At 32.8% G+C, this 27,956-nt stretch overlaps 2 protein-coding genes and 2 pseudogenes across 4 annotated transcripts; 2 read left to right on the forward strand and 2 right to left on the reverse strand.

Annotated features, from left to right (window-relative positions):
- The first annotated feature begins 798 nt into the window (after window positions 1-798).
- On the forward strand, window positions 799-2,236 carry LOC143565299 (ethylene-responsive transcription factor ERF071-like). The gene is made up of 2 exons (XM_077052305.1): window positions 799-1,055; window positions 1,711-2,236. Exons 1-2 carry the CDS (start codon window positions 881-883, stop codon window positions 2,199-2,201), a joined length of 666 nt encoding a protein of 221 aa, XP_076908420.1. The 5' UTR covers window positions 799-880; the 3' UTR covers window positions 2,202-2,236.
- Window positions 2,237-5,483: 3,247 nt separating this feature from the next.
- On the reverse strand, window positions 5,484-10,475 carry LOC143565308 (ethylene response sensor 1-like; annotated as a pseudogene). Its single transcript, XR_013141044.1, has 6 exons — window positions 10,278-10,475; window positions 7,640-8,567; window positions 6,621-6,989; window positions 6,284-6,550; window positions 6,064-6,191; window positions 5,484-5,978 (listed from the first exon to the last, which is right to left on the reverse strand). The product of XR_013141044.1 is annotated as an ethylene response sensor 1-like (transcript).
- A 2,094-nt stretch (window positions 10,476-12,569) lies between these two features.
- LOC143565309 (fumarate hydratase 1, mitochondrial-like) lies at window positions 12,570-16,757 on the reverse strand. Its single transcript, XM_077052310.1, has 17 exons — window positions 16,580-16,757; window positions 15,563-15,680; window positions 15,129-15,278; window positions 14,953-15,063; window positions 14,791-14,874; window positions 14,604-14,702; window positions 14,475-14,525; window positions 14,339-14,388; window positions 14,175-14,256; window positions 14,003-14,097; window positions 13,852-13,918; window positions 13,686-13,736; window positions 13,498-13,593; window positions 13,276-13,374; window positions 13,139-13,168; window positions 12,973-13,038; window positions 12,570-12,889 (listed from the first exon to the last, which is right to left on the reverse strand). Exons 1-17 carry the CDS (start codon window positions 16,717-16,719, stop codon window positions 12,803-12,805), a joined length of 1,476 nt encoding a protein of 491 aa, XP_076908425.1. The 5' UTR covers window positions 16,720-16,757; the 3' UTR covers window positions 12,570-12,802.
- A 6,430-nt stretch (window positions 16,758-23,187) lies between these two features.
- LOC143565311 (putative polygalacturonase) lies at window positions 23,188-27,644 on the forward strand (annotated as a pseudogene). The gene is made up of 6 exons (XR_013141045.1): window positions 23,188-23,342; window positions 24,949-25,269; window positions 25,849-25,969; window positions 26,076-26,250; window positions 26,341-26,411; window positions 26,749-27,644. The product of XR_013141045.1 is annotated as a putative polygalacturonase (transcript).
- Window positions 27,645-27,956: the final 312 nt, after the last annotated feature.

Genomic DNA, 27,956 nt, shown 5'->3' on the forward strand with positions numbered 1-27,956 from the left:
TCAGTCATTCAAGGATAAACATTAGTTTTTTATTTTTATTTAGTTTGTTGGAAAGGGGATACATTAGCTAGGTGGTAAAATGTTTAGGATATTTAATAGGAGATCAAAGACTCAAACTTCACAGTATACAAAAATATACAAGTGTTTAGTCATGAAAATATACAAAATATACAAGTGTTTTGTCATGAAAAGGAAAAAAAACAGATACATTAGAGTAGAGTATTCTACCATGTACATGCATTCAATGATAAGTTCATTAATATTTTCAAAGTGAAATAATTAGAATTAACTTCCTTGTTAAAATTGATATTAAAATTTTTTGGTTCAAATAATTAGATGTCTTTTTTGTTTTCAGTGTGAAAGATGAATGATTATAATCTATAATTAATAAGGATATAGTAGATATTATAAAAAAGATATTCAAAATATCTTTTAACAATATTACTTTTAGGGTGATGTGTCTTCATATGAGCCAAGTATAATAAAATAAAATCTCAGCCATTCATTAAAAAATAAAAAAATAGAATTTGAATCCAACATTAATTATTATTATTATTATTATTATTATTATTATTATTATTATTATTATTATTATTATTATTATTATTATTATTATTATTAATTTTTACTAGTCAGTCAGATTTTGTAAGGGCATACATACAGTATTATACAACCCCACAATGTACATGCATTTAATGGTAAATAAATTTTATAAAAAAAATGCTATGTTCATTAATATTTATTATTTGCTGTCACACATGTTGCCTACTTATAAACACACCTCTCTTCCCAATACTTCCATATTCACATTTCTTATTATTTCTCTATTAACTTTTTTTTGTCACCTTCACAAAATCAATTGCAACCGCTAGCGACCATCATGTGTGGCGGTGATATTGTCTCCGATCTCATCCGTAGTTCCCGGACCAACTTCTGGCCTAAACCAACTTTCCGCGCTAAACTCGACTCGTTTGAGGAAGAGTTCAACCAGTTTGTCCAAGAAACCGAAACCGAACCGGTTCATAAGCATCCACTTTCACCTCCTTCAGGCCAACCCCTTTCCATTTATTATTATTATTATTTCCTTACTTTATTAATATTTAGCATGGGCCCACCAGTTATAGCCGTCTGATGTCTAATCACACACTGTTTTAAATGGTCGTGTAGATAGTCTGTTGACAGCCGTTTTGACCCATAGATTTTAAAGGTTGGTCAAAGTTCAGTCAAATAATTTTCAAAGCTTGACCTCTTATGCCAGAAGGGTCAAATCGGCCGTTTTGGGTATTGGCCAAACGTTCATTCTGGCCAATAATTTTCAAAACTTGACCGACCCCTTATGGTTAGAACGGTCATTCGGATATTGAGCAAATGTCTATTCTAGCCAATAATTTTCAAATTCTCCCCCCCCCCCCCACAAAGGTCAGAATGATATTATGGACATTGGTCAAACGTTTATTTTGGCCAATAATTTTCAAAACTTGACACCAATGGGCAGAACGGCAGTCTGAATATTTTTTAATCAAACTTTTTCAAAGTTTGATTTTTATTTTTTTATGGTAAAAATCGGTCGTCTTAAGTGTTTTGTGAACCCGCTTTAATAACGTGAAATCAAATGGGCATGGTGTAACTATAGCATGATACATATATGGTTTAAATTTTGTTTCTAACAGGCTTTTTGTCTAACAGGCGTGCACAAAAAAAAGAATGTTGTTCATGAAAAAACGAAGAGCGGAATAAAAAAACCGAGGAAGAATTTGTACCGTGGGATAAGGCAGCGGCCATGGGGCAAATGGGCGGCCGAGATTCGTGATCCGAGGAAAGGTGTTAGGGTTTGGTTGGGTACTTTCAACACGGCGGAAGAGGCGGCTAGAGCTTACGATAAGGAAGCTAGGAGAATCCGAGGATCAAAAGCTAAGGTTAATTTCCCAAACGAGGAAGATTTAACTGTGGAAGAAAAAAAGTGGCAGGTAAATGGACAAGAAGCTATACCGCAGTCTTTTTATGAAAAGGTGGAGAAAAAAGCTGAGGTGGCACAGGAAGAGAATAAGGTGCGGAAGCTGTCAGAGGAGTTGATGGCGTATGAGTCATTTATGAAGTTTTATGATATTCCGTATCTCGAAGGGCAGTCGATGGTGGCGCCGTCGGCTGCTGATGGTGGTGGTGGTCCGATTGAGCTTTGGAGTTTTGATGACATGTGTTAGATGTCTTAAAAAATAATAATTTCATTTTAGTTTTTCTGGAGTTTATAATAAAGTAATTGTGGTATTTTATTAGAATCTTAAAGATATCAAATTTTGTTTTATAGTTGTTTTTTTAGTAATTTTTTTATTAATTTAATTAATAAAAAAAATTTGTTTTATTAGCCGAGCTCGTTATTTAATATATAGTTCAATCACAATTCACAAGACTAAATGTACCGAAGAACTGTTCAGATATGTTTTGAGTCAACATCACGTGTCAACCCGGAGGGCGTTTAACACCTCTGGCAAATCCCATAGAGGCGTTAAGAGTTGTCTTTGGCGTTTTCCGGCTACATACAATCTAACCAGAATAAATAAAAATAAAACTTGTTTTTAATGATTGTTATTAACCAGAATAAATAAAACTTGTTTTTGATGATTGTTATTGAATGTTGTTAATACAAATTAAATATGCAAGTTGCATTTAATTTTTATATTTTGTTTTTACTGGTCCATAGTTTTTGAACAAACCCATCAAATGACAATACTGTGGACACTTGTGACACAAGAAAAGCGTTTACGTGTGTTTGCATGTAAAAGTTCCAAGGAAATAAAACAAATAAATAATTAAATAATAACTCATCGAAAATTATAAAAAGTTGTAAAAGTGAATAAACAAATAAATAAATTAGAAATAAGAAATAATAGCTCATCAAAAAATTAAAAAAGTTGTTAGTAAATAGAACTATTAAACGTATAAATAAATAATATAAGTCATCAGAAAAAAAAAATTGTAAGTAAATCAAATGATTGCCGTTAAAAAAAAGGTAAATCAAATGATTAAATTAATAATAATGCACCAAAATTCACAATAATGTTTAGCAAACGTTTTTTAGCTAATTTGATATTGAAAAGGAAGTAATGATTTAGACCGAAGGCCGTAAGGTCTTAAGTTCGAATCCAATTTTAACCCCTTCTCATTTCAGTGACGTATGACTGGTGGGTTTTCCACGTAACAGGAGATATGGGCTTGCGGGCATATGAGGTCACACTTTACCATTGGGTTACCTAGGATAGCAGGGCTTATATTCGTTGGTCATTAAAAAAATACCAATTTAGTGTACACAACCGATTCCAAGCTAAACCGAATAGTTAAATCGTTATAACTTTTTTTACTATAAAAAAACGTTCATTAAATCGTGATACATGTCCTGTGAATTTGGTCTAGCGGTTAGTTGGCTTGCCCTCCCCAATATTGATGCATGTTCTATCTCACTTGGGTCAATTTCATAGAAATCTAGATGAAAGGACAAATCAAGGTCTAATCCCGGGTTTGATCTAGTTTTTACGCATCAGGGGGTACAGCCTCACGGTTGTTAAGAAGTTAACCTTGGACATAATCTTAAAAAGGAAAAATTTACACGTAAGATTGTACTTTAATTATTTTTTTTATAATTTGACTTTATAATGGATGTTCAAGGTATTGATAATTAAAACACATTTTTTTCTTTTATTAAAAATGGTGTAAAAAAACAAAAAAATTCTGGAAACAGAAGAAATAGTATTCAGTGGATTTCCTATGGGTTGTAGAAACGGCGCCCATTGTTTGACTGTTGACGTAATCATGTGCAGATTGTCTTACGTTGTTGCCACACCTTCCACAAATGATCTGATCACTCATCACTAAAAACAACACAATATAAAATAATAAAAATACAAACAAAAACAAACTTTTAATGTTAGAGAACGAGTGATTTAATTACGGGGAATTTATCAAATCATGGTCCACAACTAATTACCAAAATTATAAGGTATAAAAAAAACACTTTAGGCGATTGTCATATCATAAAAATATCATTTTTTAAAAATTTTCAAAACCAAGTTAATAAGGAATTATAAAAATTAAAAACATTCAAAAATATTGTCATATCATCATCATATTTTACACCCAAAACCCTCCATCCGGCCCCACCACCTACTAAATGCCTCACCTTCATCTCATTTTTTTTATCTAAGAACTTCTAAAAATGAGTCATAAAATTGATGTTTTGAATAGATAAAATAGATGACATGTACAAACATTAAAAAACATCTAAAAATCTTTATTGTGGATGCTTTAAACATAACATAGGAAGTGTCTAAAAGTTAGAAACTTCATGAAGCGTCTGTACTTTAGACGCTATATTTGATAGGCGGACTCACCAATCGGCCACTTACTTCACAACATTTTTAGAGGAATCGTCTACACTTACGTCTTCTGAGAGGAAACGTCTAAAAACAAGATTTTTCTTTAAAATGCCTAAAAATGGACTTGAAGCGTCGAGGATAAGAGGAAGCGTCTAAGCGTTAGATGCTTTACTTCGGCTTAGGTGGCCCACTCTCCCTCCACTATTTTGTACGATTTTTTTACGTTTCTTGAACGGGTTGTGGTTTCATACACCTTTTGAGTGTAAACTGTACGTTACACAAAGGTAAACGACCTTTTACAGTTCATTTTTACATTGTATGAAAACATGATTCCTTGTTGAAGATCATATTCATAAAGCGAAGGATACGAGGAAAACAACGGTTAAGACTGAAACAATACGAGATAACTTGTAATCAATTTATTGGCAACATATCCTAAGTTATGCTGCTAACAACATTTGATGTTCAATGTTCATGGTTGCATTATTATGTATGATATAAGCGGCTTCTAATTTTCAAAACCACTCATATTTTTCTTCTTTTCTTTGCTAGATAACTAAAGCTCAAAACATAAAGAAGTTGGTATATAGAGATGCACAAATCGGGTTTTTTTTATTGTTTTGGTTTTGGTCAACAAAGTCAAAACCCGGGTAGAGAGAACCGGTTCCGGATACATTCGGGTTTTGACTGGTTTGGTCGGTTTCTTACCGTCTTTTGGCCGGTTTGGTTCCAGTTTTTGATAGAAGTGGAACCTGTTCCGGTTTCGGTACCCTTTTTTGGAGAGAACAGAATCAGTTTGTAATGGCGCTTCGGGTAGGGTTGGCTCCGGAACCGGGTTTTTTGTGCACCTCTGTTGGTAAGGATGGATTCATCATTAAGAACAAGGCTGGCCCAAGGGTTATTCAAGTCAAACATGGGCTTTGGCCCACATCCATAGGGCCCACTTGTTTTTAAAAAATATCAATAGTTAAGATGTATTGTATTAGTCAAACCTAATTCTAAATCTGTTAGGTTACTAACCAAATCTACATTATTTTTATATTTTTAAAATTTTCCATTTATTCATTGACGGTGCCACGGTGGAGTAACGACTAACGAACAAACACAACTTTCATCTTCGACACAAAAACAAGTTACCTATAATACCGGTTAATGTAACATGTTACAACTTACACTTCAAGAACATAACTTACTAACTAGGTTACTACATGTCTTTATATAACTCATTACCATTCTCCATCGCTCGTAAGTGAATCGCAACGTTTAATTGTAATAAAAACAAGCTTTGTATAAATCTACTGATGGTCACCTGAAAATTTTTATTATAAGTTGCCGCGTACCAGAGTGTGCCACGTTGGCTACATGCTCCTATTATAAAGCGGGAACGAAGCAGTCACCTTGTAATCCTCCCTCTCAACATGTCGGTGTTTGATGAGTTCACCACTTCCTTGAGCGGGCCTCGGTTTAGGAACCGTTTGTGAAACATGTTGTTGCATGGTCGGGTTATTCGGGTGGTTATAGTGACCTAGTTTCACAAGAAATGTAACCGTTGTACCCTTACCCAACCCTCCACTCTCAATCCAAATATGACCGCCCATCAGATTCACAAACCTGACGTCACATAATTATAAATACTCGTCGAAAGATTATTAATATTGTTAATAACACGAAATTTGAAAACTTTAAAGTTTTATACCTTTTGCAAATTGCAAGCCCAAGACCTGCACTGTTACCACCTCGGTTCGATGCACTTCGAGGCTCGGAAAACTTTGTGAAAATGTGTGGTATGTCTTGTTGTTTAATGCCAGAGCCAGTATCCTTCACCTGCATTCATATTAATTGTGTTTTGGGTTATTTATGTTTTAGAGTACGATTAATATATATCAGATTAAAACATAAGATGATATAACACTGACCTGCACAAGTAGGTAAAACAAACCGTCGGTTAACGTGGGGCAAAATTCAGAAGTTTGCCATTCCTGTAAATACCCGGGACTCAAAGTAGAGGCTTGAATTGAAACATGGCCCGCTTTGGTGAACTTAACCGCATTGCCGACTACATTCAAGATTATTTGCATTAGGCGTTTTTCATCACCAATGCCATAAACTGGTAAGCCCAGATCGCAAGTTAATGTCATGGACGTGGTTTTCACAGATGCAATAGGATTTACCAATCTCACAACCTACATGAAACAATAAATTATAATCGATATATTCGTATAAAATATGAATTGATCGGTTCATTATGTTTACCTCTCTGAAGAGCTCATGAAGGTTGAAGACTTCATTTTCAAGTTCTAGGCTTCCGTCTTCGAGCCTAGAAAGGTCAAGAACGTCATTTACAAGCGCTGCTAGAAGATTGCTGCTTTTAAGTATGGTTTCTATAATGGCTCGTTGATCGGGAGTGAGTTCGGTTTCTAAAAGAAGTGAAGACAATGCTATAATAGCATGCATCGGTGTACTCATTTCATGATTCATTACAGCAAGGAAGTCGTTACGAGCATGGATAGCCATCTCCGCTTCTTGTCGGGCCACGTTTAAAGCAAAGTTCTGGTCCATTAGCTGGTCACGGGAACGCATAGATTCTTCTAGAATTGCAGCATGAGAAAGAGCCACAGCAACCTAAGAATTAGGACTATACAGTAAGTTTACAGTTTACATATAATCTAAGCATTAAGATAGATTAGGGGTGGCAAATTTGACCCATGGGTTGAATGAGTCGTATTAAAATGTATATAATGGGTCAAACTAAAAAGAGAATATGATTGAAACGGGTCAAAACGGGTTGACATTTCTTGAAAGTTTTTTTTTTTAAATGGAACGAGAAAACAGAGGAAACTTTTTAGTACTTTTACATTTTTAGTTTTTGATTTATATTTCGAGTTATGATTTTCTAATTATTTTTTTTTTATTTTTCAATGAGGGGTTTTTGAAATCTCAACCCATTTTGACCCATTTCAAAATCTCCTCATTACAAAATTCAAAAAAAATAATTAAAACATCATAACTCGAAATATAAATCAAAAACTATAAAAGTAAAAATACTAAAAAGTTTTCTCCGTTTTATCGTTCAAAATTCAAAAAAAAAAAAAACAAAAACAAAAAAAAACCTTCAAGAAATGTCAACTCGTTTTGACCCGTTTCAATCATATTCTTTTTTTAGTTTGACCCATTCTGACCCATTATATACATTTTAATACAACTCATTCAACCCAATGGGTCACATTTGCCACCCCTAAGATAGATATATAGATAATTAGATATTAACCAACCTGGTCAGCAACAACGGTTACGAGTTCCAATTCATGGTCCGCCACTTTCTAACACCGTTCAAAGGAAGAATCAAAACCATAACCGCAGAAGTTTTAGCAGAGTGATCGGGCCAATTGTCAATTTCAAAATTCGATAGATGCAAAAGAGGAACACGAACAGCAACGACTTCAGGTGCAATGTAAGATCCCACAGGGGTTCTAATCCTAGCCAGAGGACAATTATGTGGAATCCTTATCGTTTCAGCACTATTAAACACCTCAATGATTATCGGCAGATTAATCGGAACCGTGGAGCCAAACGGGATCAGATTATGCAAAGAATGAGAAAACTGCAGGATCATACCCTTGCTTGACGGCATCCACAACACACATTCTTCAAGATCTAAAGTCCTACCGAGCTCAATAAGAGTCGTTTTTAATATCGTGTGTCGATCAAGAGTGCTTCTGATTTCATGTGTAAGCATTCTTACATGCCTTCCAGTTTCTTCTTGTTTTATAATCAATCCCATTTCCGATCGAGGTCTTCAGCTCGTTGTTTTAAAAACGATTCCCGTGTTTTCACACTTAACAAATCAGGTATAATGTGAACAAGCATTAATGCAGTCACGCATGACACAAAAGCTGTAGATAGTTTTGCTACAGTCATTACAATAGCGACAGTTTTCGAGTGTGACGAGAACGTCCAAAGGTTTATGAAATGTGTTGCTCCGCATAGAACAATAAAAGCACCGAACTGCATAAGCACCCATCTATATGGAAAGAAGGCGGATTTCTGGACAAAGTATATAAGTTCCAATGGGATTGAGAAATAGGCGAAGGCAATGAAGAAATCGGATATGTACCGGTACTTGACTAAAAGCTCATCAGCAGGCCATTGAGTCTCGAAGCAATCACAGGAATCCATCCTTCGTTCACAGATTCAGAAAAGCTGCAGCATAAGTTATAATCAGTCATCTCAGTCAACGAAATTAATGTTGGGGTTGTTTCAAATGAAGGCAAGAAGATAATTGTTAATAGAGATCGAAGACAGCAGAGGCTTATGGACCGGCCCTTATTCTCTTATATCTGAGTCCGTTTACTTATTTTGTTCTCGATGTTAGAAATCCTAGATGTATCTCTATATATTCATATGTTGCACTTCTAATTAGAGGTGCAAATACAGGTTACGAACCGTAACTGGTGATTGGTCAAATGGTCAAAACCGTTATCGCCAATAATAGTTTTAGAACTCGGTAGTCGCGGGTCCATCTGTGGGGTGGGGACTAGCGATTAATCGATTAAAACTTTTATATATAATTTTCATTTTTAAATGCGCGCACACACATTTTATATATACGCATTTTTGTGCACACATATACGAAATCGCCAAAAATTGGCCGAAAACTGCTACAGTTACCGGAAACTGCCGCAAATTGCTGGTAATTAGCCAAAATTAAGGTCCGGCTAACGGTTTTCTCGTCGTGACCCAAAAGTCAATCGTTCGCCGGCCGACTAGCGATTAATCGCTGACTTGTCCCGATTTTTCCAACACTCTTGCCAATAACAGGTTTTTTAGTGGAAAATTTCTAACCTAATGTAACCGATTGTTATTAACCGGTTAACTGATAATAACCTATTGAAATGAACTTATTAACACTAACTATATTAACCTATGTTCAATTAACCAGTTTCTATGTAAAAATCCCTAACCGGTTCCTAACCACCAGTTGATATCAGTAAGTAACCAGTTTCGGTTCGATTTAACCGGTTACAATTTGCACCTCGATTTATAATTCCACATCACAAGCTTTAAAAGGAAATAAAAAATTTCTGGTTGCAGCTCGTAGACTTAGGTCAACTTAGACCGAACCACGAAAATCCTTGTGTCCTTTTCTGCAGATCGATTTTGTGTGTTTCGCATAACATAACCGAGATCCTAACAATTAACATAACTTGATCCTCAATATTCTAAATTCTAAACAAACAGATTCTACTCATAATCTCTTTAATTTCAACGATCTACTCGAATACAATAACCACACACTAAAATAACGGTTAATTTCAACATATAAAATCGCCTTAGCTATCATAGAACAATCAGATACCATTCGATAATTAACCGGTTCCTAACCACCAGTTAGTAACCAGTTTCGATTCGATTAACCGCATATAATTTGCACCTCTACTTATAATTCCTCAACAAATCACTAAAATGAAATAAAATATTCCTGGCTGCAGCTCGTGGACTTAGGTCAGCTTAGACCGAACAACGTGAATCCTTACGTCTCGTCTTCGTTCACTTTCTGCAGATCGATTGTGCGTGTGCGTGTGCGTGTGCGTTTTGCATAACATAATAACTGAGATCCTAACAATTAACATAACTTGATCCTGAATATTCTAAACAAACAGATTCTAATAATAATCTCCACAAATTCAACGATCTACTACATGAATATATATATATATATATTAATATAATAACTACATAGTAGCAAACGTCCTATAACGAACTATGACGCACGCACTAGATAACGGTTAATTAATTAGTTAATTAACTTCAACATATAAAATCATCGCCTTAGTTATCATCGACGTTTAAGTATAACAATCAGATAGTAATTAATAATTAGAATAAGAAGAAGAAGAACGAATTAATAACCTGAATGAATGAATGAAGAAGAACAGAGATCCGTGGAAGAGGCTAAAAGATATTAATAATATTATTAATATTAAGTTGATGCTTCATGATTTTGTGCAAATGGAGTTGCTGCTGCACTGATTTCATGACTTGCCACAATATGCAAGTAGTGCAAGTGTTTCCTCTATGGGAAGGATATAAATTCAATTCTATTATTATTATTATTATTATTATTATTATTATTATTACTTCAACAGATTCTCAATCTCTATCTCGCCAACTGATCTCATTTCATTTCACTCTAGGAGGAAAATGAAAACAAATTGTTTTATAATATATAATAACTACAGATATGCACTTTTTTAAATATTTAAACACATGATTTTTTTGGTATGTAAATTATTGGAACTAGATAATATTAATAAAAATAATTTTATATGTAGGTTACCTTAACTTAGAAGTTGTATATTTAGGTGTTTATATATAGATTATTATTATTATTTATAGTTAATACTTTAAAAGTTTTAAGTAGTGAACTGGAATAAATCATACGTTTATGTGACGTTTTCTAGAGATATGAGAGTCGTTTTCTAGAGATGTGAGAATCGATAGGGGTAAATATAACTATTGTTCATATTATAGTGTTACAGTTAAATGACTGAATATAATGAGAGTTATTTTGTTGTCTATTTTTGGCACCTTCAGCATGTATATATGCATATTCGTCGAGGACATCCTTATAATGTAGAGGAGAGAGATACATAAGCACGGGCATCGTATGTGAAGAAGCATATTCATAGATAAATTATATGATTATCATGTTTTTAATCTATATTACAAGTAAAGTGAAATAATGGTTTTCGATAGTCGATATGAGAGTATACATTTAAACAGAATCGGAATGTGGTGGGTTCAAATTCTTGTAAGTATAAGGTTAACGGGGTTTAGATGGAAATAAATTTGATGTTAACAAAATAAAGTTTTGAAAGTAAACATTTAAACGGATCAGGGGTTGAGTTTTTTTAATGTTTAAAATATATTTTGACATTTTGTACACATAACTCATGAGTTACATTTAAAAATATTAAATAATAAGAAAAGATAAAATAAAGGAGACAGGGTAGACGTTTGATTTGGACTGGAAAAGATGATGCATGCACCTACAATAAAGAAAGATACATTGTATGATGATATGAGTTCTAATTTTAGCTTGAAATTGTGAAAGTGGTCAATTATTCTACACGTGATTGATATTTATGGACATTGTATTTTGCTTTTGCTTTTTCGAGATATTTTACATTGAGGCCCTTTTAGTTTTTAAACATATCATCAACTACAAAAACATTAAATTAAACTACTTGTGTTATACAAACCAAATTCAACATACAATTACCAAAATAATTTTCACTCTTATACATAGATAGATCCACCGTTGATCAAAAAAGCGCGTAGTGCTCTTAATGCGCGAGATGATGAGGAAAACGCATAAGCGGTAAAAAGGCTTGTGGCATATGATTTTTGGTCAAAATGTAGGATCCGTGAGGGATAAAGAAATTATAAAATGATTACTTGAAAATTCGATTTGCATTGTGTTATACGCGATATTCTTATCTACATATTGGTGTATTTGAAGAGCTATGAATGAAAAGATATTTAAGAAAATCCTACTAATTTATCTCTAAAGTCATTGAGATATTATGGATGAAAAATAAAGCAAATACAATGGATTGGTTAGCATTAGAGGTGCAGAAAAAGGTCGGGTCCGAACCTGACCCAGTGTACCCAACCCGGAACCGGTTTCTACCCGTACCCGACCCACGGGTAGGACCAGGTATAGGATTTCTCCCTGGAGCCGTACCCGGAACCGGAACCGGAAATACCGGGTCAAAACCCGACACTACCTACCCGAAACCCGAAAAAAACCCGAAGGAACCGGTCAAAACCCGGTCAAATACCCGACTATACACCGGTTCAGGGTTTAAAAAAATACCCGATTTGTGCACGTCTAGTTAGCATGGTGAAATATTGTAATTACGACTTTACATTTTCGGGGGTGAAAATCTGTATATAAATATATCCGCTAGCTTCTAGCCTCTTGCTAGTTGTCGGTTTTTAATAAAATTCCCTTGACGATAAAAAAAAAATGTTAAAAGATGAGACATGGTTGTAAATAAAGCTTTCAGTTGCACATAGACATGCGTCTCACATACATGATATGCTTGTCTCGTGCTTCGGTTTTTGGGACCAAGACACGTCATTACCGCCCCGCCGCGCCACAGCCCTCCCAAGAAGAATACAATAAAAGCAATCATTGTTAAGCAACAAAGTAAGAAACAATTATCTGGCAAAAATACAGTTGGTGACATGTAGTTTTCCTCAACAGCATCTCTTACAGATTCCATGAATGAGTGTTAAACCACTCAGAAGAATAAAATGGTTCAATGAATTCCTCAAATATGATAAGACCAGTGATCTTTTATTTCCTATCCGAATAACTTACAGTTTTAATGGCTTCAACTTCATAAAACATGCAACCGTAACTATCTTCAATCTGATGGACCAATCATCTTTTCTGGAACCACAAGTTGATCGAATTCTTCACTAGTCAAGACTCCCAAGTTGAGAGCAGCTTCCTGCATATATTACAAATGTTAATTAATATAAAAATTATTAGTTCTTCAAACACATTTTCAGGGAATAAATTATGAAACATCACCTTTAGTGTGCATCCCTTCTTGTGGGCAGTCTTGGCAACCGCTGCAGCATTGTCATAACCAATTTTCTGCATCAAAAAATCCCAAATGACAATTTGCATCATTGAGTTATTCAGAAATTAATATATGCAAAGGACAGTAAATTGTTAAATTCAAACAGAAGCTTACAGGATTCAATGATGTGACAAGCATAAGTGACTGCAAAGAATTAAGAAATAATATACATTAGGAATCACGTCGTGATTATTAGTTTATTACAATGTATCACTTAAAATTCAATAACCTTGTTTTTACTGTTAGCTTACCTCGTGTAACAACTTTGAAATCCTATCTCTGTTTGCTTGAATTCCTCTCACGCAATTCTTTTCAAAAGAAGCAGATGCGTCCGCTAGTAGTCTTACCGACTATAAAAATAATGCAAGAGATTATTTTTATTGGTTTTAGTGCCAGATATAAACACTTGAGTTTAAAAGTCACATAACAAATAACAGAAGACCATATAATAGAGATTGATTGAGCTCACTTACATGTAAAAGATTACTAGCAATCATTGGCTTGAAAACATTGAGCTCAAAATGCCCATTTGAACCACCAACCGTAAGAGCAACATGGTTTCCAATTGCCTGCAGGTAATTATATTGTTTCTTAATCATAAATAACAAATTCATCATCTATAAATAAAATTAAAATGTGACGAAAGTGTTAAGAGACGTACCTGAGCACAGACCATAGTCAGAGCTTCACATTGTGTAGGATTCACTTTTCCCTATAATATAATAACATCAAAAGGTCAAAACAATTAACCAAGTTGCTTAATTTATCATCCAAATTGAAAACAAATACATAATAATTTATAAGTTTTTATGAAATGGTGACTTTACAGGCATGATGCTGCTCCCAGGTTCATTCTCAGGAAGAATAAGTTCCCCAAGACCGCAACGTGGACCACTAAATTTCAAAAGATTAAATTTGAAATGAGCATAAAGCAGCTTACAAAGTACAAAAAGAATATAAAGTTTGCATCTTGCATACCTTCCTAGAAACCGTATGTCATTTGCAACCTTCATAAGTGAAGCAGCAAGTGTGTTCAAGGCTCCACTAGCTTCGACAAAAGCATCATGAGCAGCCTGATAACATAATGTGAGAAAAATAATATAACAAAATTGTTTAAAAAAAAGTTATCTATTAGAAAAATGAAACTAACCAGCGCCTCAAACTTATTTTCAGCTGTAACAAACGGTAATCTTGTTTCATCAGCAACTGCTGCAGCAATCTTCACATCAAATCTGTATAGCAATCATCTCACTATGTAAATAAGAAGAAAAATATATTGAAAGATAAGATATTTTAAATAACAAAAATGAGTACCCTTTCTTGGTGTTTAATCCTGTTCCTACAGCAGTGCCACCTTGTGCAAGCTGAAAACATAAAAACCTATATCGGTCAGGATTTACACACACATTGATATCATATATATGTTAACATAATAAGCATGATTAACAACCTGATACAAACGAGGGAGAGTGCATAAGACCCTATCAATTCCATATTTCACCTGTAAAAACAATATACTTATTCCAAATTATATTATTAGCCAAACAAATTTTCAAAAGGGTCGGCTTAAAAACCGTACTTGAGTGGTATAGCCACTGAACTCTTGCCCGAGAGTCAAGGGTGTTGCATCTTGGGTGTGTGTACGCCCAATTTTAACTATATCGGAGAACTCGTTTGTCTGTTAAAAATAAAACCATTCAGTAAGCATCACACTGACGCTAAAAACAAACTATGAAGTAAAAGCATACAATCAAATACTTAAATACCTTCGCTTGCAGGGCAGTATGTAACTGTTTAAGTTTTGGGACAAGTCTCGAGTTGATTTCTGTTGCAGCTGCAATATGCATAACCTATGAACAAAACACGCAAAAGTCAACACCTGGAAAGTCAACAAGAGAATTGACGGTTAATGTTTTAAAGGAGCTTACAGTTGGGAATGTATCATTTGAAGACTGAGATCTGTTGACATGGTCATTTGGATGTACAAACTTATCACCACGCTTGTGACCAAGAATTTCAGCAGCCCTATTTGCAATAACCTGTTGCCAGCAAGATTCATGATTAATATGAAGTGCTGGTGAAAAATGATAAATATTACTGTTACCTCATTGGCATTCATATTGCTTTGAGTGCCACTGCCAGTTTGCCATACCACCAATGGAAAGTGATCGTTTAACTTCCCTTCTGCCACTTCTTGTGCAGCTTCCATTATTGCTTTTCCTATAGATGGATCAAGCCCATATTCCATGTTTACCTGTAACACATATAATCTCATTTACAATATAAAGCAAATAATCTAGTAACTAAAGTAAAAAAAACTTAATAAATAGTGAAACATAAGTACATATTGTGTAATCTTTAAATTTACAGTTTTTTGTCATTTCTAGGAAGAAATAAGAATATGATGATACCATATGCAATAAATAAAGACAACATGAAGCAAGATTCTAGTGAAAAACATGTTTCATTTATCAGTTAATAAAGCAACACTAATCCTACATTAGCTGATTAAATTAAATGTTTGGAATTGGCAAAAACCTTAGCAGCACACTTTTTGAGGATTCCAAAAGAACGAATGATTGGCTCTGGCATTCGTTCCCGATCGCCGCCAATTTCAAAATTCTGCAAAGACCTTTGTGTTTGAGCACCCCATAACCTGAAAAATGAGTAAACCAGTTACCGAAAAGGAAAAAAAAAAAGCAAGTGATCTGCATAAAAGAAATTCAACACCACCAAACACAAATTAAATTTAACAGCTTACGGGTAATTATAGGGGTGCAAACAAGCTGAGCTCAGCTCGTTTTGACTTACGAGAACTCAAGCTCGGATCGTTTGAAGCCCTTTTTCTAAAGCTCAAGCTCAGCTCGTGAGTTGTTTTTTCAAACTCAGGCTCGGCTCTAGCTCAACTCGTCTATTATTAATTAATTGATTTACGTACGTTTCTAATTACTTTTATATATTTTGAGAAAAACCCTTAAACGAGCCTCAGCTTAGCTCAAGCTCATGTAGTACCTTAAACGAGCTTCGAGCTCAGCTGTACAGTGTGAAACCAATACATGTTAGTCCAAAAGAAGTAAAACTTATAAACACAAAATGCTCAACGAGCTTCAATTACAAGCTCAATAACTAAATGAGCTTTCTTAGAGACTCGGGCTCGAAAAAGCTCAGCTCGTTTCTAGCTTTTTATCTATCCAATCTCGAGTAGCTCGACTCGTTAAATGAATTGCAAATTTGCAACTAATGTTACGAAGCCAAATGGTTGATCTAAGCGAGCTTCCCATACGAGCTCAATAACTAAACAAGCTTTATTAGAGACTCGAACTTGTAAAATCTCAGCTTGTTTCTAGCTTTTTATCAATCCAATCTCGAATACCTCGTGAGCAGCTCGACTCGTTAAAATGAATTACAAACCAAATGGCTGATCTAAACTCTAAAGGTTCCTACTCCTAAACCACCTAATTAACATATGCTCTCGGGTAAAGATCCTAAAATAATAATAATAATAATAATAATAATAATAATAATAATAATAATAATAATAATAATAATACTAACTTATCAGATGGGACTTGAATCGGGCCAAACGTGTCTCGTTCTTCTCTAAACCCGGTTGAAAAATATCTCGTGAACCGAATTGAATCCGCAAAAACAACCGATCCGCCAAGTGTTCGACGATATGCCTGAACCATCGCCATTTCGTTCTTTTAGCTGTAAATTAACAGCAAAAAAGAAAGCTATAAGAAAACGAGATCGAAGTTTAATAATAATAGAACTCAAAACAATTACCAGAATGAATGAAATCAATGAATTGAAGAACACCAGGTGGCTGGAGAAAATGGGAGTAAAAGTAAAAGCAAGCTTGGTTTGGTTTGGTTTGGTTTGATCAGATGCTGACTTTGTTCAGATATTGGTATGGGCCAAGGCTACGGCCCAATTGGGTTATTTGATCGTGTTAAAACTATTTTTGGCACGTACTTCAAGGCTTGAGTAATAAATAGTTTATTATTATTATTATCGGTGGATCTCAAGTATTTAAACGTCCCTTTAAATGCGTCTTTGACTACGTGTTTGGAGGCTAAGCACGTTGTTGACTACATGTGTTAACGGCGTGTTTTACAAACACGTTGTCAAAGACGTGTTTGAGGGAACAGTTTTGGAATCCTGAAGTTTGAGTAGACAAAAATGGATTTTCTCTTCATAAGCAGAATATTTAGAGAATTTTTCATTAAAATAATATAATTCGAATATGATAGTGTGGACTGTGAGACTATGGGTGTAAACGAGCTGAGCCGAGCCGAGCCGAGCCGAGCCGAGCCTGAGCTAATTTTGACTTACGAGAGTTTGATCTCAGCTCGTGAGTCATTTTTCAAAGCTCAGACAAAATAGTAAAATGTTTGGGTGTTTAATAATTTTTTAGTTTGCAATATATAATTTTACATGTTCATGTGTACAGCTGGACGAGCCAGCGAAAGAAGCACCCCGTTCATCCTAATACGTAATACTTTTAGACTTTATAATTTTAATAAATATATTTACAAAATGAAAAACAAGACAAATAGATCATTTAAGTATAGGATTTAAGGCCTCGGATCATTTGGTTTCATGTTTGAAACCTGATTCAATTGATTTTCCCTTTGATGATATTCCTGTATGAGTTAAATCTTGAGCGTCAAAATCAGTATGGACGATTGACATCGTCAGTTCTTGACATCTTGTCTTAAAAAGACGCGGTCAGATACTTGGGGTGGTTCGAATGTAAAAAAAATATATATAATAATTTAAATATTAGTATGATAATCAGTCAAAACATGTGTAGAAAGTGATAAAGTGAAGATTAATAAACTGAAAAAAACAGCATGGCATGCAAATACTCAAGACAAAATCAGCTCACATGACTAGCTCCAAATTTTGTTATGACAACTACACCAATAAGAATGTTTAGAACCCCCAAAACTTTTTTATTACTTTAAAAAAAAAATATTTGAATCAATGTAGTATCAATGACTCAAAATTAGTTTATATTTGTAATATATATTCAGAAATGAGTTTATGAGAAAAACAATCATGAGGTAGTCAAAAATATTTCACATATGTGACAAACCATTTTATAACTTATTTAAAACAAGTAATTTAAAATTATATTCATTGTTAGATCTATATGAATTAAAAAAATATATTATTTGTTAAAAATCATGTTTATTAAATTTAAAGAGTACAAATGAAATATACCTACACAAATACATCAACACACGAGCATATACGCGCGGACACAAAATTCACACTTGATGATATTCAAAGGAGTGAAATGTTTAAGTCTCGTGTTTGTTAGAAAAAAATGGTGTAGCATTTTAAGAATAAAGTGAAATTTCCCGTTAAAAAAATACATATTTAATATTATTTATTTGCAATTTTTTATTCTTATAATGATATCAACAATTCAGCATCTAGATTTCTTCATACCCGTCTCATAGCAATGACCTTTTCTTATATAAAGTTGATGATATTATACATACCATATTTTGTATAAACTACGATCGGTTTAGCTATATTAACAAAAAAACTACAATACTAATAAATATTTGTTTTTATATGTTTTTCTTAAAATAAAATATACTATATGTACGTGGTTTCTTTTGTTTAACGTCGCGGGTTCAAATCTCATCATGTGTCATATTCTTGTGGGTAAGCTTGAGTGAAACATCACTGGATGAATTAGAACTCACGACGTCAAATCTCATAGAGCTTTTCAGTAGTTTAGCTCGTGTTCGTAATACAAATTATGGTTTTGAGAGAATAATTTCCATAAGAAACAAACATTAAGGGACCCAGACTGAGGTGGGTTCGTATGATCTGGCAAAAGTAACCGAGCCAGGGTAGCCATTTGATTAATTGGCATGATTGGGTCCCATGCCAACACTCACCTGCCTACTGCTACTGGATCCCATTAGTCCATTACATTATTTGCTAGCATCACAACAAATCTTATTATTATTATTATTATTATTATTATTATTATTATTATTTTTTGTTTTAGAAACTGGCTCGTCTCAATGTTTTTCTGGGGGCCTAAAGCGTATTACAAAGTTAGAGCCATTGTCATAAGAAAAATTAGATTCGGTCATATATCTCATATCATCTATGCGTATGTATAATTATAGACCACCAACCTTATCGTCAAACAATATCAAAACCAAAATTATGTATATATAATTTGTTATTTTTTAAAAAAATTTGGGGTCTTAGAAAAGTAGAGGCATAAGTCATTGTTTTATTCACTCGTTCTTGAGTCACCCCTATTTAGAAATAAACTTCAAAATCGATAATGCCAGAAAACAGATACACGAAAATATCAGAAATTTTAAGTAGGGTAAGGAAAAATAAACTTTACTTGCTTTATTATTATAGTTTACAAAACATTATACACAAATTGTTACAAATCATTTACACGGGGTGCCCAAACATCTGTCCAATACATATTACGTTTACCCGAAAAATGTGAGTTGGTCACATTCGCATTCTTTGCTATAATTTCAAACTTTTTGTTGGACGTATCTACTCCTTAGCCTATGGTACACGCATGCATGCTTGTGGCTGACTGACTTCTCACAATTTTAATCTTTTTGTTATAAATGGCGTGTGTGTAAAAGTTTTAAACATTGGTAGATTGAGATAGATGATTGTAGTCACTAATTACTTGTTAACAAGATAGACTTTTAGCCTAACTATTGTATACCTATTTAATAAAAAAAGATACATAATATTAAGCGGATAGATTTGTCATTCCCTTTTTCAAAGTGTAGAAGTAAAAGTTTCCTCATAAGTTGGTGGCCTCTCAGTAATTCAAATGATCATTCAAAAAAATAAAGTGAATATTGGTAATACGACTTTTTTTAATGCATATGTTATTTCTACTTTACTTTATACCAATAATTCTAAATTACTCTGTCATCCCGTGTTTGAATCAGAGACCCCCACTTCCTTTAAAAAACATATGCCTCTGTCAAATGACTAGCCCTACATACATTGACATTGTTACGGCTTTAATGTAACAGAAAAAAAAATAACAGTAGATAGTTGGTCACAATCACTAAGGACCCTCACTAATTTCATGTGTTGGACAGTTGGAGACAAAAGAAAAAAATGATTTCTATTTTTAGCAATTTAATGTACACATTCATCCCCCTATGTTAATACATGTGTACAAACCATCATCATTAATAGTCTAACTTCATCATATATGTTTGGAATTGTGTCGGATTGGTAGATGTAGTTGGGATTAAAGGGTTGAAATTGATATGTTTAAATACAAATAACATATGCTAGTGTGCCAAAAAAAATTAAGTTTTAACATTTGATATTAACGAGATGAGATGTAACGGATTAAACATGTCATAAAAATATTGACAAGTCGTAGATTGGGGGTGTAATTGTGTATAGAGTTGTAAGCGTGGTATATAAGTTGACATGCTATTTTTATTAGTGATATGTTTTTTTAAAGCAATTTTAATTTTAATGCGTGAACTAATTGGCGTGTATAATTTTAATACAACCCACGGACATATTTATGAAATGGGTTAGACAAGTCAGGATAAACTCATCATGTTAATTTTGGTTTATACTTTTGAACCTACAACCTTATTATCTTTGTGTCAAATTTCAGTCCTACTAGAAATTTATTGGGAGAATATACAAAAACAAAATAAAACACATTTTTTCACTCAACTTTTTTAATAATATAAAATGATATACATGTAATATTTATTATTTCCTATACACATTACTTAATAACAAGTCAAACACATGAAGTTGATACACTATTATAATGAGTTGAACTTACATCAATGTTGTAAATATTGGTTTTGGCGGTTTTGTACTAGATGAGTAATTCTCGAGTACTCCCCACCTCGGCTGAGTAATTCTCGAGTAAGCGAGTACTTCCTGACTAGGCCAAATACTCGCGACTCCCCAATTGATCATCCTGATAGCATCTAGTGACTTTTGTAACTATTGTTGACATATATTAAAGAATTATTACAAAACTAAATCAAACACAACAAAGCATACATGCTTTCTAACAAGTTATATACAAGTTCGACAAATTTTATTACTACAAATAATCGTGAATACATATATGTGTCTAAAATAGAATCATGAATCATGAATCAAAATATAATACAAGAACTAAACGATAATTTCTCAGTTTTTTATTATCATTTAATATTCTTTTTGTATCTTTATACATAATTGATGTTTAACCAATTATTGGACTGCTTATATATTTTTTTATACAATGTTTTTGTCAACATCAACTAATCATATACCATCTTGAATATAAACGTCAACTAGCATATATATTTTCAAAGTGTTATATGTCAATTATTATATTCATACACTTAAGAGTTAATTACTCGGACACTCCATATAGTTTACATGAATTATACATATATGCTCCTCAACTTTTTAGATTTACACGTATGCTCCTTGATTGCGAGTAACACTGTTGCTCGCTTTCGTGGACGGCCGTGTGCGTAGTGGGAGAAAAAGTTAACGACCATCGACGATGGCGGCAACAATGTTATCCACATCAACGTATCACGGAGCATATTTGTAATTTTTGATAGGTAGGGAGCTTAGTGCAATTTGTGCAAATCACATGAAGCATTCTATAATTAAACATGATAAAGATAGTAAGTAAATTTACTTCTTAAAATAGTTTTTGTTCGAGAAAGTTCACGTTCTTTTTTGCGAAGATTATTTTAAGTTTTTTGTCGAGGATAAGAATGTACACCTCACATCTCTCCTATATTATATTTACCCTAACCAATAAAATGAGAAAATAAATGTTAAATTCCTATGTTATATGTCTAACTACTATTAATAACATAATTGCAAATCTTGTCACGATATAATGAATACAATCATACATGTTCTAAAATCAAACTTTACTTTAATAATCTAATAATACCAGAAAGTCACTAAGATTTTATATTAAGAATTGGGAACTAGAATATATTTTTAACAAGCTATTTTAATATACTTTAAATAAATTAAAAAGATGTATATTCAAGGATCACATAATTAGAAAATTAACTTTGTACATATAAATTAATAAACTTTATAAATAATTTCTTTATTTTATATATACATTGGACAAGTTATTCTAATATATGAATAAAAATATACAACATGAACAAAAATTGGTAAAACTACTTTTGCTTAAAATAAAAATTAAATAACCAACATATACCATTTTATTATTTTGTATATTAAATTAAATATGTAGGCGATCCACTACATCCATCTTTTGTGGCTATGTTTCCATGAAACCCTGTTAAATAATTTAAAAAAAACCCAGCCAAACAATGCTTTGTTATCCTTGTTGGCATATTTCAGTATTTCACTACCCATTGGCCCCCTTAAAATTACGATAAAGGTAAAAAAATTACATTATTAAAAATTTAACTTGACACATTGGTTATGAGTCAGCTTATATACATTTTATCATTTTAACAATATTATTTATTTTTAGACAAAATATACTATAACCGTTTTTATATTGGTAAACATCAAAATTGAAAATTTTAACAACAATATACGAGTCTAAAAATATGTAAAAATAAATAATTAATATTATACAAAGTACACTAGAGCTTATTTTAATTAGGTAAATAAGGTATCAAAGTATTAATTTTAACAATGGTATACAAGTAAATAATTATACGGTCTTTACAATTTAATATTTAAAATTAGTTTTATATCTAAGATATCTAATGTGTTATTCGATATCGTAAAGACCGCATAATTGTGTCATTCATACATAATACACGAAAGATAATCATGTATAATGTAACAGAAGAGAGAAAAGAGACGACAAAAGAAGTCGACTTATGTATAATAGCTGTAACAGTTTTAATAAAACAAATTTATACCCGATTCTTGCATATTTTACTTAAAATCGATTACATAGTAAACATCACTCGTTACCCCGAATAAAAAATCTTGTTATTAATTTCACAAGATCATGCTTTAAAAACAAAAATATTTGGTGAATCAAGCATTTATTATATCCTAATACTCAACACAAATTAATAAAAAAATAATTAAAAAAAACATATTAAAGAAGAACAAGAAAGAGCTGTCTTTTAATTGTATGTATTATGTATTACTGGTGTCGTTTTCTATTACCATCCGTTTTCTATTAGTCACTTAATGGGCTTCAATCTCACCATCAACAACATCATCATCTTACAACGCTTCAATCACTCATTCTCATCTCAAGATTCTCTCATTCTTCATTACCCACTTCATGAAGAGGCTAGTAAGTACGTTGTTTCCTTCTAATATTATTATTTTTGCATTAAAAATCCCATAAATTTTATAAATTTTCAAGCTTTTTGAACCCAATTGTTTCCCAGATCATAAATCTACAATCTTTGGTCTTAATTCCAGATGGGTTTTTTTAAATAGTTTGTAATCATCTATATTCTTGATTTTAATTCACATTTTTCATTATTTTTTTAATAAAAAAATCCCACAAATTTATTAAATTTTGAAGCTTTTTGATCCCATTTGCTCACCAGATCATAAATCTACAATCTTTGGTCTTAATGCAAGATGGGTTTTTTAAATTGTTCATTTTCTTGATTTTAATTCACATTTTTCATTATTTTTTTAATATAAAAATCCCACAAATTTATTAAATTTTGAAGCTTTTTGATTCCATTTTTGCACCAGATCATAAATCTACAATCTTTGGTCTTAATGCCAGATGGGTTTTTTTATTTTCCATTTTCTTGATTTTAATTCACATTTTTCATTATTTTTATAATAAAAAATCCCACAAATTTATTAAATTTTGAAGCTTTTTGATCCCAATTGTTTCCCAGAGCATAAATCTACAATCTTTGGTCTTAATTCCAGATGGGTTTTTTTTATTTTCATTTTTCTTGATTTTAAGTCACATTTTTCATTTTTTTTAATAAAAAAATTCCACAAGTTTATTAAATTTGAAGCTTTTTGATCCCATTTGTTTCCCAGATCATAAATCTACAATCTTTGGTCTTAATTCCATATGGGTTTTTTAAATAGTTTGTAATTATCTATTTTCTTGATTTTCATTCACATTTTTGTCTACCTTATTATGTTTTCTTAATTATTTAATATTTTATATATTTTTTATGCTGGGATTGTGAAATTGAAGTGGTGGGAAACATGGATCTGAAGTTTGATTTTGTTTTGGTGTTGTCACATTTTGATTTATTTTACTCACATTGTTCTTTAATTTACAAGAATTTGGATTAATATGTTGTTTTTCTTCAAAATGGTGTAGTAAATTTGTTTTCTTTAGATTTACATCATTATGATGGTGGTAGATTCTGATTTAACAATGTGTTCTGATCTATATGATTTGTATGTTCATTGTTTAAGCTTTGGCCTGGTTTAGTGTAATAAGCTTCAATATAATATTATTAATCATATATATTGATTTAGTGTAACAAATTGGTCAAATGTATGTTGTTTTTCATAAATTTATATGTATGATGGCTGTTTACCTTCAAACAAAAATTGATTAAATTATCAAACTTGTTTCCATGATAATTTTTGATTTGCTACAATTTACAAATATGATTTTTTATACTATATCTTTTGCATTTTGTTTTTTCTTCCCAAAGCTATGATTTTTATACTAAATTCTTAAACTCTTTTTCTACCTTGGATACCTTGTATTCTTTGTTAAATGTGAATTCTTGAACTTGAGAATCGAAATCAACGGAAAGGACCGAAAACAAGCTTTTTTCAATAAATTTCACGCGGCTTTGATGAAAGTGATTCAACAACTGGTACTAGAAAAAGAGAATAATTTCATTTTTTCTTGAATCTTTATTCACCTTTTTCTTTTTCCTTCTTTTTTTTTTTATTTTCAGGTGGTATTATTGCTTTTGCTAGTAGTTACAGTAACTAACGCCATTGAGCTCTACAATGGTGAAGAAGGCGCGTGTAATTCTGAAAAACATTTAATATCGCGCCCGCATAGTGTCTCAATATCTGAATTTGGAGCTGTTGGCGACGGGAAGACGTTAAATACTGTTGCTTTTCAAAATGCAATATTTTATCTTAAGTCTTTTACTGATAAGGGCGGGGCCCAGTTGTATGTACCTGCGGGGAAATGGCTCACAGGAAGTTTTAATCTTACTAGTCATCTCACACTTTTTCTTGAAAAAGAAGCCGTGATTCTTGGATCTCAGGTTTGGTTTTTTGAATTGATTCTTTTTGTCTTTTGGTCAAATTGGTCGGTTTGATGGGTTGGGTGACATGTCACAACAGGTCAAAGTTTCCACCTTTAGTCGAAATCAACCCGTTTACTTGTAATGCGTCAAATCTCCCACCTTTAACCGTTTGACCTGTTAAGACAATGCATAGCCGAAATTGACCTGTTTAGTTAAACGGGTCAAATTTCCCACCTTTATCCGTTTGACTCATTAAGACAATGTATAGCCGAAATCGGTCATTTACTTTTCGTGGGTCAAATTTCCCACACCTAGCATTTTGGATGTGATTATAATCATTATATGATAACGAATAATAATTTATAATAAAACTCGCCTAGGAGTTTTATTGTGATTTTGTTTTTTAAAGATGTAATATAATCATGTATGACCGTTGTTAAATGCTTGACAAATTCTTAATATCTAGTAAAGTACATGGTAATAGATACAAATAGAATAAGGGCATATAAGTAATTTTACCGAGTATCTAAAATTGGTTATTTGACACATAAATATTCAAACACTTTTACTTATGAAACTTGTTTAAATATCTTGTAGGATATCGACCATTGGAAGGTTGTTGATCCGTTACCGTCTTATGGTCGAGGCATTGACCTGCCCGGTCAAAGATACCGCAGTTTGATCAACGGAGAGAATCTGAACGATGTTGTCATTACAGGCATGAATATTCTTCTTTTGAATATAACCTGAAAATATATTTTAAATTTTCTAAAAGATTTAAGTTTCTTGTTTTTTTTTTCAACAAATTTGTGAAATTTGTGCAGGTGACAACGGAACCGTTGACGGGCAAGGTTCAATATGGTGGGATAGTTATGACTCCGGTACTTTAAATTATAGCCGTCCTCATATTGTTGAGTTTATCAACTCTAAAGATATTGTTGTCTCCAATATAACATTTTTAAGTTCGCCTGCGTGGATCATTCATCCTGCATATTGCAGGTATTCATTATTATACATTATTCATATTTGATTAATTATATAAAAGTCTTATCACAACTTAACGAGTTTGTTTTCATGTTAATGAAACAGCAACGTTCTTGTTCAAAACATAACTGCATTGTCCCCGGCTGAATCACCTTACACAAGTGGCATAGTTCCAGGTGCGCATAGGTTGGGCAACGGGTCAAAACGGGCCGAGTTTACCCGATAACGTTTTTCTTCCTTTTAATGTCTGTTTGTTGTAGAGGTCTTGAATTTTGGCCCGTTTTGTTTATTAACAAGTGAATATGTTTTTTTTCACCATTTTTTTTATTTTACTACAACCATTTCTAACGGTTCATTTGAATAAGAAATAAATATTTTTAATCATATTTAAAAAAAAAAATTTCAAAAAAATATATTATCATTGTTATTAATACAACGGGCCAACTAGATTTTCTGTTTTGACCTGAACCCGCCTCACCCACATAACAATTAACGTGTTCATCGCATTTTCAGATTCTTCGGATATCGTATGCATTGAGAATAGCAATATTAGCACGGGCCATGACGCAATATCATTAAAAAGTGGTTGGGACGAGTACGGGATCACATACGGGAAGCCAACAACAAACGTGCACATAAAAAACGTTCGACTTCAGTCTTTTACCGGCTCGGGTTTATCTCTAGGAAGCGAAATGTCTGGCGGAATCTCGCAGATACTCATCGAAAGCCTCAAACTACATGATTCCGTCACGGGAATCTCATTCCTGACCGCAAAAGGCAGAGGCGGGTACATCGAATCCATTTTCATATCAAATATCAACTTCCAAAACATCGGGTTGGCGATCCAGTTATCCGGGAATGTAATACCCACCCGGATGATGATTACAACCCGGACGCGATACCCGTTGTTAAGGGGATTGTTTTCAAGAATATGATGGGAACGAATATTACAAAAGCCGGGAATCTTTATGGGATTCAAGAATCTCCATTTACTTCGATTTGTCTTTCGAATGTTTCGTTTGCTCTGAACACTGCAGTCTCGGGTTTGGTTTCACCTTGGGCGTGTGAGAACGTTTCCGGTTCTTCAGAAAACGTGTTCCCCATACCTTGTCTTGAACTACAAACAACTCCCTTAAATTCTTCAGGTTGCGTTTCCACATCGCACCTTACACCACTTAATCTTGTTGCTGATTTATGATTATAAACATTCAAGTTCCAAAAGCCCGTATCATTTTCGAGTCGAATGAGAGATCTTGATCGGGTTATAGGATGGATTCTTTCGCCACATGGAAGTCTGGTTTGTGTACAGTCTTGGTTTTCGTTCGTTTTTATTAATATTATGTGTAAGAAAGGTTTTGTAGCGCTTTCATTTCTTATACGTCTTTCATTATTTATCATTGTTCTTGACTGCATTTGAATGTAAATTTTATTATTCGGTTTTTGAGTTTAATGTTACGCGTTTTGGGCAAAGTCGCAAACTTTCGATGGTATTCTGGTTATTTGCAGAAAGGATTGAGTTTTAATCTTGTTGCTGTTTTATGATTGTAAACATGATATATTGCTTTGAGACAACATATGAAGTTTATATTAAAGTATTTTTAGAAAAAAAAAATGTTCTTTTGTTCAAGAAAACATTTGTAGTAACCAGATTTACAAAAAAAAAAAGTAAAATACAACCAAAAAAGAAAAAAAAAATTGAATGTAAGTCCTCTCATCACTCT

This window comes from Bidens hawaiensis, unplaced genomic scaffold, assembly GCF_021521415.1.
Source record: "Bidens hawaiensis isolate Kalapana, Puna unplaced genomic scaffold, B.hawaiensis_p1.1 tig00022316_1, whole genome shotgun sequence".
In the NCBI taxonomy this organism is placed as follows: domain Eukaryota; kingdom Viridiplantae; phylum Streptophyta; class Magnoliopsida; order Asterales; family Asteraceae; genus Bidens; species Bidens hawaiensis.

Excerpts from the sequence above, each read along its gene's own strand:
- LOC143565299 (XM_077052305.1), top strand. The coding sequence starts at position 881 with ATGTGTGGCGGTGATATTGTCTCCGATCTCATCCGTAGTTCCCGGACC. Across the intron at positions 1,056-1,710 it reads TTCACCTCCTTCAGGCCAAC|TTCATGAAAAAACGAAGAGC; the intron begins CCCTTTCCATTT and ends AAAAGAATGTTG.
- LOC143565309 (XM_077052310.1), bottom strand. The coding sequence starts at position 16,719 with ATGGCGATGGTTCAGGCATATCGTCGAACACTTGGCGGATCGGTTGTT. Across the intron at positions 14,098-14,174 it reads AAAATAAGTTTGAGGCGCTG|GCTGCTCATGATGCTTTTGT; the intron begins GTTAGTTTCATT and ends TTATGTTATCAG. Across the intron at positions 12,890-12,972 it reads AGAAGGGATGCACACTAAAG|GAAGCTGCTCTCAACTTGGG; the intron begins GTGATGTTTCAT and ends TAATATATGCAG.